The following is a 21,256-nucleotide window of genomic DNA, read 5'->3' as shown; positions in this document are numbered from 1 at the left end:
AACCCTGGTTTCCCAAGGTTCGTAGCCCACTGCTCTAATCACTAGGCTATTTCTACAACTGTTTATGGCTTTAACTGTTGTTCCAGGTAGGTTAACTCCATGCAGAAATGTTACAGCTAAAATTTACACCCTTAATGCCAAAATAGAAGAACAGTATTATATCATACCTTGAGCATTAACTATGATTGGATATTTTGTTTATGAGCTACACCTAAAATTATCACAGGTTATCCCATTTCTTCATTTCCATCCTCTAAGCCTTTTGCCCATTCCTTAAATTTAACACTTAAGATCAAAAGTCCTACAATTTGATTCTTGACTTGGGTCATAGTAACATAGTAACTTAATAATGATGGCAGAAAAAGACCAAATTGTCCACCCAGTCTGTCCAGCAAGCTTCTTATGGTAATATTTACTGTACCATGTAGGTCACTTCCAGGTTTCTCTTAAGAATAGACCGTGCAGTTACCCCCAAACCTTATGATTAGGGTAGTAATATTTACAATCAAAGTCCAAGCAACTGTCAAATCCATAAAATATTACTGCTAGCAACAGGTGAGGAGCCTTCCTGAAAATTCCGGCAATACTGATTTTCTTTGCTTTTGGACTTGGCCATATAAGCAGTCCTGTGCTTTTCCCCTTATATCTGCATATCAGTACCCCAGACCGTAAAAGTCAGACCTGTGTTGGATGTCATCTAAATCCAAATCTCTTCCGCTACCACCCCCCCCCCCCCCCACCATGAAAGCAGAGAGTGATGTCGCAGTTGTATCAAAAGTATCAAAGCTTATTGGTTGAGGGTAGTAATCCCTGTGCTTCTGATAAGGATAGTAACTGTTGCACCGAGCAGGTTACCCCATGCATTCTTTCCTTCGTTTCTGTCCTCTAGTCTTTAAGAATCTTCAGTGTTTATCCCATGCCCCTTTGAATTCTTTGACTGTTTTTGTCTTCACCACCTACTCCAGAAGGGCATTCCAGGCATCCACCACCCTCTCTGTGAAGAAATATTTCCTGACATTGGTTCTGAATCGTCCCTCCTGAAGTTTCATTTCATGACTCCTAGTTATACTGTTTCCCTTACAATGGAAAAGGTTTGAAGTTTGTTTGTTATTAAAATATTTCAGGTATTTGAAGATCTGTATCATATTTTCCCTACACCTCTTCTCTTCCAGAGTATACATATTTAGGTCCTTCAGCCTCTCCTCATAAGTTATTTGATAGAGACTCCCCACCATTTTGGTCACTCTTCTCTTGACTAGCCTCCATTCTGTCTCTATCCCATTTGAGATACAGATTCCAGAACTGAACACAGTACACCAGGTGAGGTCTCACGAAGGACCTGTACAAGGGGATTATCACCTCCTTTTTCTTACTGGTTATTCACCTATCTTGCAGCCCAGCATTCTTCTAGTTTAGCTATTGCCGTGTCATAGTTGCTTCGTTGTCTTCAGATCTCTAGACACTATCACCCCAAGGTTTCTCTCTTGGTCTGTGCATAACAGTCTTTCATCCCCACCCTCCAATCACATACATCTCTTTTGGATTACTGCACCCCAGATGAATGAATCTGCACTTCTTGGCATTGAATCCCAGCTGCCATATCGTCAACCACTGTTCAAGCTTTTGTTAAATCATGTTTCATTGTCTCTACATCTTCTGGTGTGTCCAGTCTGTTGCAGATCTTAGTATCATCTGCAAACAGACAAAAACTATACCTTCTATCTCTTCCTCAATGTCAGAAGAACATAAGAAAATAAGAACATAAGGCTTGCCATACTGGGTCAGACTAAGGGTCTATCAAGCCTGGTATCATGTTCCTAAAGGTGGCTAAGCCAGGTTACAAATACCTGGCAGGATTCCAAGGGGAAGATAGATTACAAGATGCTTATCCCAAGAATAAGCAGTGGATTTGTGCAACTCTCCTTAATAATTGTTAATGGACTTTTCCTCCAGGAACTTGTTCAAACATTTTTAAAATGCAGCTATACTAATAGTTTTCACCACTTCCTCTAGCAACGAATACCATAGTTTAATTGTGCATTGAGTAAAAAAATTTTCTCTTATTAGTTTTAACTTCATTGTGTGTCCCCTGGTCTTTGTACTTTTAGAAAGAATAAATAACTGATTAAAGTTTACTCGTTCTATTCCACTCATTATTATATTGACCTATATCATAACTCCTCTCAGCCATCTCTACTCCAAGCTTAAGAATCCTATCCTCTTCAGCCTTTCATAGAGGAATTGTTCCATTCCCTTTATCATCTTAGTCACCCTTCTCTGTATCTTTTCTAATTCTCCTATATCTTTCTTGAGATGTAGTAACCAGATCTGCAGACAATACTCAAGATGAGGTCACACCATGGAGGTCTGACAGAGGCATTATGCTAGTCTCTCTTTTATTCATTTTTCCTAATAATCTCTAGCATTCTATCTGCTTTCTTGGCTGCTGTTGCACACTGAACAGAAGATTTCAACATATTTTCAATGATGACACCCAGATCTTTTTCCTGAGTGATGACTTCTAATGTGGAACCTTGCATTTGATAGCTATAATTTGGGTTACTCTTCCCTAAGTGCATCACTTTGCACTTGTCTACATTAAATTTAATTTGCATTTGCTTGCCCAGTCTCCCAGTTTTGCAATGACTTCATGCAATTTCTCACAATCCTCTTGTGATCTGACAACTTTGAATAATTTTGTGTTATTGCCAAATTTGATCACCTCATTTGTTGTTACCATTTCCAGGACATTTATAAATATATTAAAAAGCATCGGTCCCAGAAGAGATCCCTGGGGCACTCCATTATTAACCTTTTTCCATTGGGAAAATTTACCATTTAGCCCTATTCTCTGTTTTCTGTCTTTTAACCATTTGGCAATCCATAATAGGACACTGCCACCTATCTCATGACTTTCTAATTTCCTAACAAGTCTCTCATGAGAGACTTTGTCAAATGCTTTCTGGAAATCCAGATACACTATATCAACTGGTTCAATTAGCCACATGTTTATTTACACCCTCAAAAAAATGTAGCAAATTTGTCGTCACAAAGACATTGAACAGAACCTGTCCCAACGCCGATCCTTGTGGCACTCCACTTAACACTGTTCTGATTTCAGAGTAGGTTCCATTTACCATTACATGATGTCTTCTATCTGTCAACCAGTTTTTAATCCACTTCACTACCCTGGTGCTCACTCCCAAGCTTTTCATTTTATTCACAAATCTCCTATGCGTGACCATATCAAAAGCTTTTCTGAAATCAAAGTAGATCACATCGAGCGCTCTTCCTCGATCCAATTTTCTAGTCACCCAGTCAAATAAATCAACCAGATTCGTCTGACAGGACCTTCCCCTGGTGAATCCATGCTGCCTCGGATCAAAAACACACCGGATTGTAGATAGTTCACTATCCTTTCCTTCATCAGAGTCTCCATTAATTTTCCTACCACAGAGGTGAGGCTAACAAGCCTGTAGTTTCCAGTCTCCTCTCTGCTACCACTTTTGTGAAGCTAGACCACCATAGCTCTTCTCCAATCACACGGCACCACACCCATTTCCAGGGATCTATTGAATAGGTCCTTCAGTGGACTCACCAGCACATCTCTGAGCTCCCTCAGTATCCTGGGATGAACCTCATCTGGTCCCATGGCTTTGCCTACTTTCAATTTTCCTAGCTCTTCCCATGCATTCTCTTCTGTAAACAAAGTTTCATCTACCACATCTCCATCTACAGTCTTGTCAACCAGCAATAGTCCTTCTCCAGGATCTTCTTTAGTGAACACAGAACTGAGGTATTTGTTTAATATTTCTGCCATTTCTTCATCTCTCTCCACACAGTGATCCCCATCACCTTTCAATTTTACTATACCACTTCAGGCTTCCCTTCTTTTTCTGATATATCTGAAAAATGTTTTGACACCTCGCTTTACCTCTTTGGCAATCCTTTCTTCCATTTGACCTTTTGCTTTCCTGATTTCTTTCTTCTTCGCTATCAGTTTTAACAGATATTCTTCCTTATATTCCATTTTTAGGATCCTTTATACTTCTTGAATGCTGTTCTTTTTGCTTTAATATTTTCAGCCACCTCCTTTGAGAACCAGATCGGTTTCTTTTTCCTTTTACTCTAGTTTACTTTCCTAACATAACAGAAGTGGGTCATGAACTGTATTCCCCAGTCTGAGAGGATGTTCAGGGGAGGCTATGCAGATGGAAGATGTGCTGGACAAATAGTTTAACTATTTCAGGTGCTGAAGGGAGGCCTGGGAGGGGCATGATATGCACCATCTTTGAAAACTGATCCACCACCAACCATATGTTTGCACATTTACTTCAGCTGATCGCATCATGTGACCTGGAAACAATCTCAGTAAATCACCACAGAGCCAACAGCTGTCTCCCCTTTGGGCTCTCCCTCTTGAAGTCATGTGGGATTCTGTTTTCTGGCTTTGCCAGCCTTGGACTCCTCTCTTTCAAGATAGAGAGAGGTGGTGCAGGAGTGCAGCCTTTCTCCTTGGGGTGGAGCAGGTAGTTCCTCTCCTCTTTGGGAGGATGCAGGTAGCTCCCTGGGTGTTTGGGCAGGAGGAGACAGGTCACCTCATTTAGTCTTGCATCCTCGGAGGACTGCTGGAACTATTTTTATAGTGAGGATACAGAAAATTGGTTTTAGAGCCCCGTGTAACAGATGTCTACCCTGTACTATTAGGGAATATTGCAGCACTCCCAGTTCTTGTATCTAGGGCTTCTTGTGGCTTCAGCAAGAGAGAAAGGGGGAGGAGAAGAAGGCTGCAGGCAATGCTGTATGGCACTGAGCTTTATTTTTGTAGCCCCTGAAAGAAACAAATGAAAAAGAAAAAGGTTTTAGGTAGCGGGCAGCTGCAAATGAGAAGAGGTATCCGTTCATTTGGCGCCCAGTCGATGCTCTAGGCACCTGCTCCTTTCCCCCTCTCCCAACCTCCTTGGAATATTTTTTTCTGAACTTCGGCTGCTGCTTCCCCTTGTATTTCTATATAATGTTGGTCACCATTCTGGGCAATCTCTTTTGAGACACAGATAGTAGTGCATAAATAAAAACTAGTAGATACGATTTTTCCTGCCAGTTTTTGGCAGCCACTATACTTTGTAAGGGTGTTTTCTTGCATAAAGGAACACTTTGATAGTGGTAGATTCAGATAGGACGATGAGGCCTTGGTTAAGGTAGGGAGAGGTTGTCTTCATGGCAATAGTTAGAATTTGTGCATAATGTACCTAAATCAGTTACAGAAACAAGTCATATAGTCCATATTGCAGGGCTGCTAAATCATTCTGGAGACTTGTTTTCTAGTTAGGGATACAGTAAAATGTTATTCCTAAACTGGTTTAGCAATAGTGTTGACATGCTGAACCTGTTCCCAAGATTAGCTGCGCAGAGTAGACAGGGCCTTAGTGAAGGAACACAGAAACGCCAACCAAACAAAACAACAAAAATAAAACAAAGCCTAAAGAAAAACACTTTGCTGTTACAAATTATAAACCCAAGATAAGATGAGACGATAAGGAACCATGAAATCATGCAAACCACTATGTTCACCTTGCAGATATGAAGGCTTTATCTTGGTTTAAAAACTAGTTTTTATCAGTTGGGAATCTTGAAGTCTGACATTTTATAACCTCATTCTACCAGGAACTGTGAATCAAAAATAAATAATTTGATGTTTTGTTTCTAGATAGTTTTTTTATACTTCTAGGGAAGTAATGTGCAACACATATAATCCCTGAAGAGTGTACAGATAAAAGGGGAACAGTTCAAGGAAGAGCATGTAAGGGAAATTGCCAGGTTCTGAGCCTGAGTTACTGAAACGACAAATTCTTTTAGGTGCCCAGCTTGATTTTATTTCAGCAACACTTAGCACACAACAGTAATGTATTTTTAAAAACATAAGATGTGTCATACTGGGTCAGACTAAGGGTCCACCAAGCCCAGTATCCTGTTTCCAAAAGTGGCCAATCCAAATCACAAGTATCTGGCAAGTACCCAAACATTAGATAGATCACAAGCTACTATTGCTTATTAATTATCGTAATAGCAGTTTATGGATTTTTCCTCTAGGAACTTATCCAAATCTTTTTTAAACCCAGTTACACTAACTGCTGTAAATATCTCTGGAAGGAATTCCAGAGCTTAACTATGCGCTGAGAGAAAAATAATTTTCTTCAATTTGTTTTAAATGAGCTGCTTGCTAACTTCAAGAGTGCCCCCTGGTCCTTCTATTATCTGAGAGAGTAAATAACCAATTTATATTAACTTGTTCAAGTCCTTTCATGATTTTGTAAACTTCTATCATATCCCCCCCCTCAGTCATCTCTTCTCCAAACTGAACAGCCCTAACTTCTTTAGCCTTTCCTCATAGGGCAAGCGTTCCATGCCTCTTATCATTTTGGTCACCCTTCTCTGCACTTTTTCCAGTGCGGTGACCAGAATTGCACACATTGTTCAAGGGGTGGTCTCAGCAATGAGCGATACAGAGACATTATGACATCCTCCATTTTATTTGCCATTCCCTTCCTAATAATTCCTAACATTCTGTTTGCTTTTTTGATTGCCACAGCACACCGAGCTGACGATTTCAATGTATTATCCACTATGAAGCCTAGATCTCTTTCCTGGGTGGTAACTCCTAAGATAGAACCTAACAATGTGTAACTACAGCAAGGGTTATTTTTCCCTATATGCATCACTTTGCACTTGACCATGTTAAATTTCATCTGCCATTTGGAAGCCCAATCTTCCAGTCTTGCAAGGTCTTTCTGCAATTCATCACAATCTGCTTGAGATTTAACTACTCTGCATAATTTTGTATCATCCACAAATTTGATCACCTCACTCGTCTTACCCCTTTCCAGATCATTTATAAATATATTAAAAAGCACTAGTCCAAGTACAAATCTCTGAGGCACTCCACTGTTTACCTTTTTCCACTGTGAAAACTGATCATTTAAACCTACTAACTGGCCTGTACTTTCCATCCTCCTCCTCTCTGCTACCAATCTTGTGAAGTGGGACCACCACCGCTCTTCTCTAATCCTGCTGCACCACTCTTGTTTCCAGGGATCTATTGAACAGAACCTTCAGTGGACCTGCCAGCACATCTCCGAGCTCCCTCAATATCCTGGGATGACTCTCATCTGGCCCCATGGCCTTGTCCACTTTCAATTTTCCTAGCTCTCCCTATACATTTTCTTCTGTAAATGGAGTTTTGTCTACCCCATTCCCATCTTCAGTCTTGTCTATCAACAATGGTCCTTCTCCAGGGTCTTCCTCATCTCTCTCCATACATTGCTCTTCATGACCTTTCAGTTTCACTATACCACGTCTGGTCTCCCTTCTTTCTCTGTTATACCTGAAAAATGTTTTGTCACCTCGCTTCACCTCTTTAGTAATCCTTTCTTCCACTTGACCTTTTGCTTTCCTGATTTTTTTCATCTTCCTTAGTTTCACCAGGTATTCTTCCCTGTGTTCCTCTTTTTGGGATCCTTTATACTTCTTGAATGCTGTTCTTTCTGCCTGTATTTTTTTGTTTTTGGACAGTCGCTGAAGCAGAGATGGAGCATAGGAGTGTCAGAGCAGTCTTTAGAATTCAAAAGGTGTTTCTGTCCTTAGCTGTAGCTATCAGACCAGCATTCTTCCCTCTTTGTTTAAAAGGCACCAATTTATCCTTAACTTGAGCAATGCATTCAGGATTAGCTGGGCAGACTGGGTGGGCTAATTGGTCCTAATCTGTCCATCTCCTGTAAGTGGCCATTCATTTACCTTTCTGTGTTTCCCCAGTTTGTAGGTTACATGCAAAATGTTAACATTGCTATTTATTTATTTAGGTGTTTTATGTACTGTAGTTCCAAAAGAAGATCATTGCTATCTCATCTATAGTCAGGGACTACCACTCTTTAACATCCCTCTGGGAATACTGCCTTGCTTTTACCCAAGCAGGCAAATTACTTTATGGAAGCCTGTGTTGGTAGTGGGCTTTCAAGCACACAATCAGTTTTGTGACCGTAAGGCTGGGGAGAGATGGATAGTTGCAGGTGGTATATATAGTTAGCTGGATTGAATAAAGATTTGGGAGAAGGGTCATGGCTTTCTGTTTTCTATATCTTTATTGGTATTTACAAAGGACTTGAAGGAAAAATATGCCTATTTGGTAACAGTGACATAGTAATATAATAAATGACAGCAAAACCAAAATAACAAAAAAGATGATACCACAAAAAGACCAATTGGCCCAGCTATTCCTGTCTGCACTGATATATACCAGCTACCAGTCATTTAAGCTTGATTGCTTTTAGGATATCGTTCCTTATCTGAGACAGTTTTTGTTTGTTTCATCATTGGTCCTCTGCCATCATGGATAGATGAGTATAAAAATCTTATATTTAATCCAACATCCAAACCCTATGTTTCCAAGCACTGAAACTATCTATTCTAAACTGTTACCAAAACTAGTGAGGCTGTTGCCTAAGCATTCGTCTTCCTATGACCATGTGGCCTTGCTGGAAAATACACAGTCACCACCTGCTAGCACCAATCCAATTGGTTTCTGGAGAGTTGTAGCCTGCTAGTACAATCCACTTACCCTATGGCTTGCAGTATTGCTAGGCAGTCCAGCCTTTCTCCATCCTTTATTTTGTCCTTATCGCCTCTCAGTTTTCATGTGCTCTAGGGGGAGTGGTGGGTTGTTTGCTGACCAGCCATTGAAACTGCGCTGTTCCTGGTCTTCCTTGCTCCACATGGCGGCTAGGACGCCGCCGACCCATGCTCCAACTTCGGACCCTCCTAGGCGCGAGCTCGCACCATCTGTTCTCTACTTAAAGGGTCAACGGCGGGAACCCCTGAGCCGTCCCCGAGTGATGACATCACTACCTTGGGATATTTAAGCACCTCCTGGGACCTAAGCAAACTGACTTGGCAATGAGTTCTTTCACTTCTCTGGTTCTTGTTTCCTGTCTCTCTGGTCCCATGGTTCCTGTCTTGGATCTGTTCCTGCTGACTAGGACTCTAGCTCGGGTACCAGCTCCTCGGGGGCCTGCTTGCGCTACCTTTCGGGAGACTTCGTCTCCAGACTTCCTCGCTCCTCAGGGTAGTCCCCGCCGTTCCTCCCCAGAGATCCTACTGGCTCGCTTCCCCGCTCCTTGGGGCAACCTCTATGACACTTCAGAGACTTTGATTCTACGCTTCCCCGCTCCTTGGGGCAGCCTCTATGCCACGTCATTTGAGACTTTGACTATACGCTTCCCCGCTCCTCTGGTCAGCCTCTACCTCACTTCACCAGAGACTTTGAGTCTACGTTTCCCCACTCCTCGGGGAAACCTCTGTGCCACGTCATCAGAGACTTTGACTATACATTTCCCCACTCCTCAGGGAAGCCTCTATGTCACTTCACCAGATACTTTGACTCTACACTTCCCCACTCCTCGGGGCAGTATTTACGTCTTTACACCTGTGGCATTACTCTGTGCTTCCCCTCTCCTCAGGGCAGCCCTAAGTCATCGCTCCAGTGACTCGCTTGCTATGCTGTCCCACCCCTCAGGACAGTGTCTGCATTACTCCTTCAGTGTTCCTGTCTCCATATTCCCCGCTCCTTGGGACCTGCCCAGCGCATCTCTGCATTGAAGGTTTCTTCTCTGATACAGCGTATCTTCAGTCCAGCTAGTACTGGCTGGACTGAAGTAGAGTAGGACGCCCTGTCACAGGGCGTCCTCTCTACTGAACTAGAGTCGTGTCCCTGCTGCAGCTGACCTCGCCTCCCGATGGTGAGAACCTGTGGGGCACTATCCCGAAGGTAGCATCAACCTTCACCTCTGGCCAAGGGTCCATGAAACACACGAAACCTAACAGATTGCCAAGTCCATGGACCCGGCAGATTTACACGCCATTCCTGGCCTAGCGCAAAAGATCATCGAGCAACAAAAAACCTTGGAAGCACTAGCAGCAGCTATAGATAATCTGAGCCTCCGCTTGGACGCTGCAGTGACCACGATGTCTCCCAAGCTCAACGCTTCTACCTCCATGCCGGTTCCTTGACCGACCATTCTGCTGCCGGCACCTCCACGATTCTTTGGGAACCCCCAGATGTGCAGAGGTTTCCTGAACCAATGTAACATGCACTTTTGCCTGCAACCAGCTTATTTTCCTGATGTGATTACCAAGACCACTTACATCCTCTCTCTCCTGGATGGTAAGGCATTGGCCTGGGCCTCTCCCTTATGGGAGTGTGCTGACCCGGTCCTCCAAGATTTGCCTGGGTTTCTTGCCCTATTTCGCTCCATCATTGATGACCCTGGCAGAAAATCTGCAACCGGGTCCACGCTTCTTCATCTCTGTCAGGGCACCAGGTCCTTGGCAGATTCCGTCATAGAATTCCGGACACTGGCGTCTGAACTCCATTAGGACCTTGATTGTCTTTGCTCCATTTTTCTTGAAGGATTGAGTTCTCAAATCAAAGATGAGCTGGCAGCTCGAGAGTTACCCACATCCCTGGATTCCTTAAGCGACCTAGCCGGGCGAATAGACTGACGCCTACAGGAATGTTCATGGGTGGGAGACCCGGTCCTCCAGAGGATCTACGCCCAGCTCATCCCATCGTCGACGCTCTTCCTCCCCCAGATTGGACTCAATCCAAAACAAACCTGAGGAAGAACCCATGAAAATGGGTCGAAGCAAGCTTTTGCCCAATGAGCAACATCGCCGCCAACAATCTGGTCTTTGCTTATACTGTGGCAAGTCCGGACATGCCTTAGCCACATGCCCCGTCTATCCAGGAAACTCCAAGGCCTAGGTTCAGCAGGAGGACTGCTCCTAGGTCTGACTTCATCTTATCCTCCATTGACCTTGCCTGTATCCATCAAGCTGGATAACCAAGAGTTTCACACCCTGGCTCTTATGGACTCTGGTGCTGATGGAAATTTTATCCTAAAACAACTGATGGAGCACCTCTGGATTCCCACCATCCGCTCCCCAGTTCCTCTTCTTCTCTCATCCATTCATGGAGAGCCATTGACTGGTCAAGTTACTCACACCACGGCTCCTATTCTTCTCCACACTGGTTCCTTGCATGTGGAGTCCATCTCCTTCCACATATTGGACAAGGCCATACATCCGGTGGTCCTAGGCCTGCCATGGCTACAACAACATACCTCCCAGTTCGATTGGGCTACCTTACAACTTTCTTGTTGGGGATTCTTTTGCCATGCCAATTGCCTAGAGCCCATCTCGCCTCTACCCTGCCTGAGTACTTCGATATTGCCTCCTGGCCTTTCCTCTCAAAACTCTTCCTATGCAGATGTGTTCTCCAAAAAGGCCACGGACACTCTGCCTCCGCATTGAACTTACGATTGCGCTAATAACTTGCTACCCAACACTGAGCCTTCTCGGGGAAGGATTTACTCATTATCGCTCACCAAAACTCAGGCCATGTCTGAATACATCCGCGAGAACCTGGCCAAGGGGTTCATTCGACCCTTCAAATCTCCCGCTGGTGCGGGTTTTTTCTTTGTGGGGAAAAAAGATGGATCACTCCGCCCTTGCATCGATTACTGGGGTTTGAATGAGATTACCCTGAAAGACTGCTATTCTCTACCTTTATTCTCTGAACTTTTTGACCGGCTCCAGGGGGTGAAAATTTTCTCCAAATTGGACCTCAGGGGAGCCTACAATTTGGTTCATATCCGCAAAGGAGATGAATGGAAGACAGCTTTTAGTACTCGAGATGGCCACTTCGAATACCTTGTGATGCCGTTTGGCCTTTGCAATGCCCCAGCTGTGTTCCAAAATTTAATGAATGAGGTCTTCAAGGATATGTTATATCAATGTGTTATGGTATATCTTGACGACATTCTGGTGTTCTCCAAGGACCTTCAGAGCCACCGTCACAATGTCTCTCACATCCTTCAGTGCTTTTGAGACAACCAACTCTATGCCAACTCAAGAAGTGTTCTTTTGAGCAAGAGACCGTTCTCTTCCTTGGCTATATAGTCTCCAGTCACGGGTTCAGAATGATCCTCAAAAGTTGAAAAGCATCAGAGATTGGCCTCAGCCTATGGACCTTCGTTCCTTACAGAGATTCCTTGGCTTTGCCAATTACTACCGCTCTTTCATCCATCATTACTCCACTCTGATGGCACCCCTTACGGCTATGACCCGCAAAGGGACTAATCCTTCTCACTGGTCACCCGAAGCCATGACTGCCTTCCAGCACCTTAAGACCGCCTTTCTCTGTGAGCCGTGTCTCTGCCATCCGGATCCCAGACACCCATTCATAGTCGAGGTTGATGCCTCTGACGTAGGAGTATGGGCGGTCCTTAGCCAGTACTCAACTACTCATACTCTGCATCCTTGCTCTTTTTTCTCCAGACGCTTCTCCCCTGCAGAGCGTAACTACACCATTGGAGATAAAGAAACATACATAGAAACATAGAAATGACGGCAGAAGAAGACCAAACGGCCCATCCAGTCTGCCCAGCAAGCTTCACACATTTTTTTCTCATACTTATCTGTTTCTCTTAGCTCTTTGGTTACTGCCTATCAAGCTGGCCTTCGAGGAGTGGCGTCCCTGGCTCAAGGGAACCCAGCATCAGATCACGGTGTATACAGACCATAAAAACCTTGAGTATTTACACCGAGCTCAAAGTCTGAATCATCACCAGTAGGGATGTTCCAGACTCTCTTTGGCATATAATAGACCCTGCTAAGGTCATTCTAACAGCCACTTTCCTGGTCCGCCTGTGAAGACGGTGGTCCCACATCAGTTACGCTGGAGGGTTCTTCGTTGGGCTCATGACTCTCTTATCGCAGGACACCCAGGTCAGTCCAGGACCTTAACCACTCTTCAACAGTTCTATTGGTGGCCTACATGAAAAAAGATGCACAGGCATACGTGGAGTCATGCCCCACTTGTGCACGCCATAAGCCTTCACTGGGATACCCATGGGTACTCTTTCAACCTCTGCCTGTTCCAGGTGAGCCAAGGACCTATATAGTGACGGATTTTATTGTAGACCTCTCTTCCTCTGGAGGCAACAACACCATTTGGGTCACCGTCGACCACTTTTCTATAATGGCTCACTTTGTGGCCCTGCCTGGGCTCCTATCAGCTCCTCAGCTCGCACAACTATTCATTCATCACTTGTTCCGGCTCCATGGACTGCCTAAACACATACTTTCGTACCATGGAGTCCAATTCACTGCCCGATTCTGGAGGTCCTTCTGCAAGAAGTTCAATGTCTTTCTAGATTTCACCTCCACTTATCACCCCCAAGCCAATGGGCAAACAGAGAGAACTAACAGGACTCTTAAACAGTTTTTCAGGCCTATGTGAATCTTCGGCAAAATGATTGGTCTGACAGACTTCCCTGGGCTGAGTTTGCCTTGAACTCTCATCCGTCTACTTCAACTGGCTCATCCCCGGTTCAAATAGTCTATGGACGTCAGTCTCTTCCTCCTCTACCGCTTCCACTGTCTGTTCCTTCACCAGCGGCCCAGTCGACCGCCCAGGAGTTGCACCAATTATGGAACATCATGAAGCAGTTGCTACAGAAAGCAGCCCACACAGCCAAAAGGTTCTTTGACGCCCATCACTGTGAAGCTCCCCAGTTTGATCCGGGTGGCAAAGTGTGGCTCAGTACTCGGTTCATATGTCTCAAACTTCCTTCTTCCCGCTTCGCTCTCAGGTACATCGCGCTACCTTTCGGGAGACTTGGTCTCCAGGTTTGCTTGCTCCTCGGGGTAGCCTCCGGCACTCCTCCCCAGAGATCCTACCGGCTCGCTTCCCCGCTCCTTGGGGCAGCCTCTGCGCTACGTCATCAGAGACTTTGACTCTATACTTCCCCACTCCTCGGGGCAGTATCTACGTCTTTGCACCTGTGGCATTACTCTCTGCTTCCCCGCTCCTCGGGGCAGCCTACACCACTACATCAGAATCTTGACTCTGCGCTTCTCCACTCCTCGGGACAGCCCTACGTCATCGCTCCAGTGACTCACTTGCTATCCCGCCCCTTGGGACAGTCTCTGCATTACTCCTTCAGTGTTCCTGTCTCCGCGCTCCACCCTTCTCGGGACCTGCCCAACGCATTTCTGCATTGAAGGTTCTCTGAGATAGTGTATCTTCAGTCCAGCCAGTACTGCGATCAAGTGGCTGTGACGCAGGGCGTCCTCTCTCTACTGAACCAGAGTTGTGTTCCTGCTGCAGCTGACCTCGTGTCCCGACGGTGAAGACCTGTGGGGCCTTACCCCTCAGGTAGTATCAACCTTCACCTCGGGCCAAGTGCCCATGAAACACATGAATCCTAACACTTGCATAGTCTGGTACATCTTATAAATAGGGCCAGATGTACTAAGCATTTTTCCCATAGATTCAAAATGAAAAAACCCTTTAGTATATCTGACCCATATTTTAATAAATATAGTAAGTGGCCTAGAGTAGAGAAATAGCCTAGTGGTTAGAGCACTAAATTGAGAACAAAGGAAGCCAGGATTCAAATCCCACCACTACCCTTTGTAACCCTACCAAGTCGCTTCACCCTTGATTGTCTCAGGTATAAACTTGGGAGGTAAATTACTATGATGCTCTGGAGTAGGCCACTAGACTACCAGTGACTTCTTTCATAGAAGGGGGGATGAGGTGGGGCCACTAGACTACAAAGGATTCTATCTAATGTTGGAAGGAAAACCTGGGGAGGGATTGTTGGAACCCAAAGAGAGGATTTTTTTGGAAAGGGGAGGAGTTTGGATAGAGTGACAATGCCTCATCACGTGATTTTAAACTTGCAATTTTTGTTTTTTTTATTTTTAGGCTGTCTCTAGAGGCAGCGGAAGGGGGGGCAGGGTATGGGTCTTTTCCACTTTGAGGGGCAACCTCAATTTACAGCAACTGCCAGCCCTTTAGGAAGCATCTCATGGACATTGGGATGCGCGTTAGCCTCCCAATTCCCCTGGAATCAGTTATCTACATCCCCCGACTTTATAATGCAGATGGCTTTTTATTTAAGCAAGCTGCGTGATTTTATTTGAATAGGATTACCTGTACATTCCGGTGCTTTGCATGCATTAGTAAATTTTATGCATACAAAGCAGCTAATTTCAATATAGTCGTTTTTAGGTCAAAACATTATGCAATGCCGTGATATGCAATTATCATGTGATAAACAGCATTTTCGAGCGTTAATCACTTATTACGCCTTAGTAAATGTAAATGTAGTAAATGTACCCCTTAGATTGTGAGCCCTCTGGTTGTAACTTGGCTTGAGCTACCAGTGAAAAGGTGTGAGCTAAATACACAATAAATAAAAATGTACATCATCTCTGAATAATTCTTATTTTGGTCCAAATCATACTACTGGTTTTCTCTAGGACCAACTGGCTACAAGAACTCTGCAGGATTGTTACTGGAAAACAGATATAATTGGATGGGATTGTAAATTTTTCTTTTTGCAGGTTTAATCCTCCAGCTTTGACAATGGTTATTATATCATCACATCCTCAATGAGATAAGGTGGCAAGGGATTAACCTCCTCCCTTCTCATATTTAATAGTTTTTCAGTCCTAGCCAAAACTCCAAGAAAGGACTGTCTTCAGCTCAAACTCCATGTTTGATTTTGCACATGATCTGGAGACTAGAATATTCTCTCCATTGTTGCTCCCATGGCTTCCCAGCTGTGAGTGCAGTGAATTTGAGGCCTAACTGTCAGAGAGGTGAGGAGGATGAGCTGTAAGTGGTCACAGGACAGAGAGGAATGTGCTGCAGGCTCATTCCTGGAGAATGGGATCTTTGCCCTTGTTTTCTCTCCTGCACAGCAGAGACTTGCTTTTAATGCATTGTGTTTGCCTTTAGGTGTGGGAGAGGCCTGAGGATTTCAGCAGGGAACTTTTTTAACTCATCATTCCTTGTTAATTTACTTTAAGCAAGAAGTCACAGGAGACAGTTCATGTTCCCTGATTAAAAAAATAATGCATGGACTTATGAATTGTCCATATTGTTCTCCCTTCTGCAAAACCTTTTGAGCCATGTAAACCTCAGCATATCTAATGAAGTGGATTCTGATGCTCCAAAGCTCATTCCTCAATAAATTTGTGAGTCTATAAGGTGCCATCAGCCTCTGTGTGTTGTTTTTGCTATTACAATCTAAGCCAACTTCCCAAGTTGTGCATGGGAGAAAAGCTGTGAGGGACACAACAGAACAACACCATCCCCAGGTCAGCTGCCCTGGTTCTTTTTTTTCACAACAGGAAGAAAAAAAAGCCAGGGCCAGACAAATTGAAGCCACAATTTTGATTAATAGGTTCTTTATTCAGCTTGACTGATGCAAAGATTGGGATTATAGAACAAGGGCTAGCAAATGGCAAGCAAGTGCAGAAGTAGAAATGCATGTGCATGTTTGTAATTATTGTTTTGTAAACATGATTTTAAAAGTCACATAGTTTCTGGGAGACAATTTGTGTTGTTTTCTTTTCTGCATGCACAAGTCAGGGTCTTTGCCTTGCACATGATAATTAGTGTATATTAGGCATCTTCCACTCCTGCCAAGTTGTCAGCTCACTACTTGTCTGAACGGCGGCGGTTTGGTGTTACACCCATGGAATGATGCACCTTGTTAACTCTTCAACCGCCCAAGTGTTGCTGAAACCTCCTTTCAGTGCAGGTAGTATATCTGGAAACGACTATTCCTCCTCTTTGCTTCCCAGGGAACTGGAAGTAATCAACAACCTTCTTTTCCCCACCACAAAAAAAATGTAAGGAATTACAGATATCCTGCAAAGAACAATAAAAAAAAGGAGGAAGCTGAAGAGTTAATACATGAAGGGCTGGGAGATGAAAGTTTTGTTATTTTGAACACACAGGGGCTGTGCTTTCATTTATCTTCTGTTGCCTTCCTGTAGAACACAAAAAATTCCAGCACCATGGTAAGTAAACAGGGCTTCTAATCTTAGGTATTTCTTTGTAAATTGTAAATTTAGGTGTTTATTTTCAAGCTTTGAGAGTGGAAAAGAAAAAGTGTTTATTAGTGTTTTTGAGACGCAGGTACGATTTATTAATGGTACCTTTTGCCAGTTGAATTGAACGCATACATTTGTACAGCTGAGGAATCATTAAGAGGAAACAGTGGTGGATCGATGCAGGGCAAGGGGAGGGATGAGAAAGTTCTAGGGAAAGTGGTGTTCTTTTGGGTATTTATCCAACAAAAACCTATTTTATTCTTTGTACTGGGTGTTTTATCAATTAAAATCTAAAATCAGAAGCCCTAAATATGTCTTTTATTCCTTGGTACCTTCTGTATCTCAAGGCTTTCTAGGGGGCAGCAGCCTTTTTACTTCTTGTTACCCCCAGAGCGGTTCAGAAGGTAGGAGGGGTCCAACAGCAATTGCTATTGGTTACGACAGGTTGAAGGTGCTGGGGATGGATTTTTTTGTGGTAGCTGGTGATTCTTTATTGTTTAAATATATTTTTATTGAATTAATAATAATTTTTTATAAAGTTTTAATGCTGTAAACATAACATTTACTTACTGGGCAGGATACTATCACCAGAGCCCCTAATTTCCTGTGGCAAATTTTTCAAGATTCTGCAGCAATCATGTGGCAAATTTGTTATTTTAATTTATTGTATTTGTATTTATAGGCCGCTAATGCATTAGCCCAAAGCAGCTCACAATTCAACATACACAATCCAAGGTGAACACATAGAAACAAATAAGCATCACTAATAAAAATTGATTATTTAATTTGTGTAATTTAACATAAAGATTCACACCTCCGACTATGCAAAAATCACTTTTGTCTTGAAAACCATTCATGTTTGTTTTAAACAATATTTAATCTACAAATAAAAAATGTACCAGGTAAAAAAAATCAACTGTTTATCAAAGTAAGACATATGTAACAAACCTTTAATTATGAAATGTCACTTTTGATCTGAAATAGTGCAACCATTCTTTTTCTGTTTTGAGAAAGTCCTTGTCATCTTACTTCTGTATGGTAAAAATGCCCTCAGTAGTGCCAGTCATCAAAGCTTGCATGAACTGAATTAATGCCCTCTCTGCTAACTGTGGGCCATGAGCAGTTGCAGATTTCCAGAAACACACCCTGGTCTTTCTAGAGAGTATAGGACTGGCAATATACGGAGGTGCAACAACCTTTGTATAAAGATGAAATTCTTCTAATCGGCCATCATTCTATCCAGGAAATATAGCAAAATCATCTTTGGTCTGATTTACAAGAGCTCTTTGAGGGATGAGGCATTCTGTGTTTTCTGTCCACTCCAGCTTTACCCCTCCTTTCTTGTTCTCTTCAGGACAGGAGGAAGGGAAGGGAGAAGAACAAGGAAAGGGGCTAGATTAGGGTGCAGAATGGCATCTGTTTCTTCTCCTACAGCCTCAGCCTCAGTTTCACCCACCTCCTGTTCCTCCAGGCTGTTTTCGCGCGCGGGGGGTGGGGGGTGGGGGGACTTGGAGCAGGATCAGAGACTGAAGGCAGGCATTCTGTAGTTTCTTCAAAAGAATTAAGAGTTGGAAAAGCTTCAGATATATTGATTCTGGGGCAAGTTGTCAATCATTCTGCAACAAGATAATTTTGTGATTTTTCCCATAGCTGCATAATCGTGGGAGAGTAGAGCCTAAGTATAATTTATTCTAGGATTTCAATGGTTGAATAAGTGACGGTGGACATTTAAATGGTGTAAGGGATAAGGGTATATTAAATATATTGATTTTAGAAGCAATAAATAAATAAGTTTTTGGGTTTGGGGATAAAACAAAACAAAAATTTTTTTTCAGTGGAATAAAAAATAAAAAATTAAAAATTTTTTTTTGAATGAATAAAGCAACAGTACCAAATGATTATAGATCCAGTGCTTGATTAATCGCTGAATTTGCCTGAGGCCCATTGCGTGGCGAGAGGCGATGGATTAAATTCTATCTGCACTAATACTGATGGTATTTGTTCCTATTTAATTAGTTTATGAGTAACTTATTTAGCATTTTAAAAAAATATATAAAAAGATCATAATACATCCTCCTTTTTTTGTATTGAGTACCTTTATAGACTAACCAGTTTATTGAGGCATAAGCTTTCGAGGATAGAGTCCACTTCGTCAAATGCATTTGCTTGAAAATAGTCTGAATTCTTCAGGCAGTTTACCCTGACCATTCCCTCTACACCCAGTTCAAGGCAAGGACCAGGACAGGGTCATTTGTAGTCGGCCTAGCTATCTCGGCCACCAGGAGGAGAGTATCAGGAAGAGTTTCTAACATCAAAACTGTGGTCTGAGGTGGAACAACAAAGCCTGGTAGCTGTAGCAGCAGGCAGTTCAGTTTGGGCAATTGCTTTGTCAGGCTTGTACACCAATGTATAATCATAGGCACTCAGTATGATACTGCAGCACTGCAACCATTGATGTGGGTGCTAATAGGCCCTTAGTCGCATTGAAACCCTTTTCTGATTTTTGATCATAGACCGCCTTTAACAGGTGCAACATTGTAACATGAATTTGTGCTATAACCTTGACTTGTCTTCCTAGGCAGTCGGACACAACAAGGGATATAGGGTTGTCTTTAGAGAATATGTCCAAAGGAGGCTGATAGATATTATGGATTTCAAAAGCCCGGCCATACAAGTAGTTGTGGAATTTAACCACAGCTATCAAAGTAAGCACCTTACTATCAATTTGAGTATAATGCCATTCAGATGACAAAATGTTTTGAGAATAGTAGGTAATCATATCATCTGCTTTTGTGAGTCATTGAGCTTAATGTCAACTGGAAGGGTTCATGGGTTGAGGAGATGGTGGGTTGGGAGGTGAGGAAATTGTTTATTTTGTACCCCAACTATGTTTAATTATGAATAGTGGGGTTATCAAATTTAAATAAATAAAATCTGGCAAAGCATGGTTCAGCATATCCCCAACATCATTTAATGAGGCATCATGGGTGTCTATGAAATGCTTCTGTTCATCTTAGTGAATTAGCAGAGTCTGATATTAGGAGTTTATAATGTTCTGGAAAGGGTCAGCATGGAGAAGGATGTGTAGCTGTTTAGTGAATGTTAACTTTTGTGGAAGAAACATATGATAGAAGTTGAGCATTCTCAAAAAAGAACTCAGTTCATCTTTAGAAGTTGGTTCAAAAAGAACACAGGTTATCTTTAGAAGCTGGATTGCCTTTATTTTGTCTTTCATAAGATGAATTCCTGAAGCATCAATGTGATAACCCAAAAATGTGACACAGGTAGTCCCAGTTTCACATTTATCTTTCTTCATTTAAATGCCTGACTTCTCAAATTTGTGTAGAATTTTCCTAAGTTACCCAGAGAATGTCTCTAATGCACCCATAACCAAGACATCATTAAAATAAGGTGCAACACCTGGAATTCCAGCCAATGATGTTTTAATGATGCATTGAAAGATACCAGGTGTGCAAAAAGTCCAAATTAGACTTCATCCACAGTCAGTTGCCGGTACGCTTGTGCACGGTCAAGTTTTGTTAAGACCTTCCCTCCAGCAAGTGCACTATGTAGTTGGTTAACAACAAACACAAGGTGCGGTTGATCTTTAAATGCCTTTCTAACAGTACACTTATAATCTCTACAGACCTGCCTGTCTCCATTTTGCTTTAACACTAGTTCTATGAATGCAACCCATTTTGTCTAGGTACCATGTGTTGTGAGATGCTCAAGTTTTGCACTATGCCCTAAGATTTATATAACGTGAAGCAGCCAAATTTTAACAATTGAGAGTGAGAGATTTAAAAGCACTTAACTATTAAGTATTTTAGTGTATTTTACATTGTTTTATTATGATTGTATTCTATTTGTTTAATTTAACCTATTTTTAAGGAGTAAGTGCTTATTATCGAATTACTTTATTTATGTTTTACTAATATTTTATGTTTGGAAACCATTGTGATGGCCAGTCTGAACGACGGTATATAAGAACTTTATAAATAAATAAATAAAAAAACATTCCTGGCCTTCAGGCGAATAAGTTCAATGACTGGGTCCAGGTGGAATGATACTGCTGGCTCCTTGTAAGCTCCTCAGAAAACCCTTGAGGAAATTCTTCTATGATGTCCTTGAGATGCCCATCAGTGATGACATAGACTCGCACAGGCCAATTTTAACAAGAGCGCATGTGTGCCTATACATGCGCATGTGCCCATACATGTGCATATTGGTGCATGAGTGAATATACACTGGGATTTTAAATTGTGTACACAGGTGCATGCATACATTTTAA

The 21,256-nt window shown here is 42.6% G+C and overlaps 1 protein-coding gene across 2 annotated transcripts in view; it reads left to right on the top strand.

The window, feature by feature from the left end:
* Positions 1–21,256, top strand: part of CRYBG1 (crystallin beta-gamma domain containing 1) — a 479,364-nt gene that overhangs the window by 126,714 nt on the left and 331,394 nt on the right. Inside the window, exon 1 of one of the 2 annotated variants that reach the window (XM_029595329.1) lies at positions 16,774–16,932. The exons of the other annotated variant lie outside the window; for it this stretch is intronic. Within the exon in view, the coding sequence (XP_029451189.1) occupies positions 16,930–16,932 (3 nt within the window). The 5' untranslated portion in view covers positions 16,774–16,929. Of the gene's footprint in view, positions 1–16,773; positions 16,933–21,256 lie in introns of those variants that run through there. 2 annotated transcript variants of the gene reach the window in all.

The sequence above is a fragment of the Rhinatrema bivittatum genome, chromosome 3, assembly GCF_901001135.1.
Source record: "Rhinatrema bivittatum chromosome 3, aRhiBiv1.1, whole genome shotgun sequence".
Lineage (NCBI taxonomy): Eukaryota > Metazoa > Chordata > Amphibia > Gymnophiona > Rhinatrematidae > Rhinatrema > Rhinatrema bivittatum.
The sequence above is the reverse complement of the archived record's forward strand: the minus strand, read 5'-3'. Positions and strand labels throughout refer to the sequence as shown.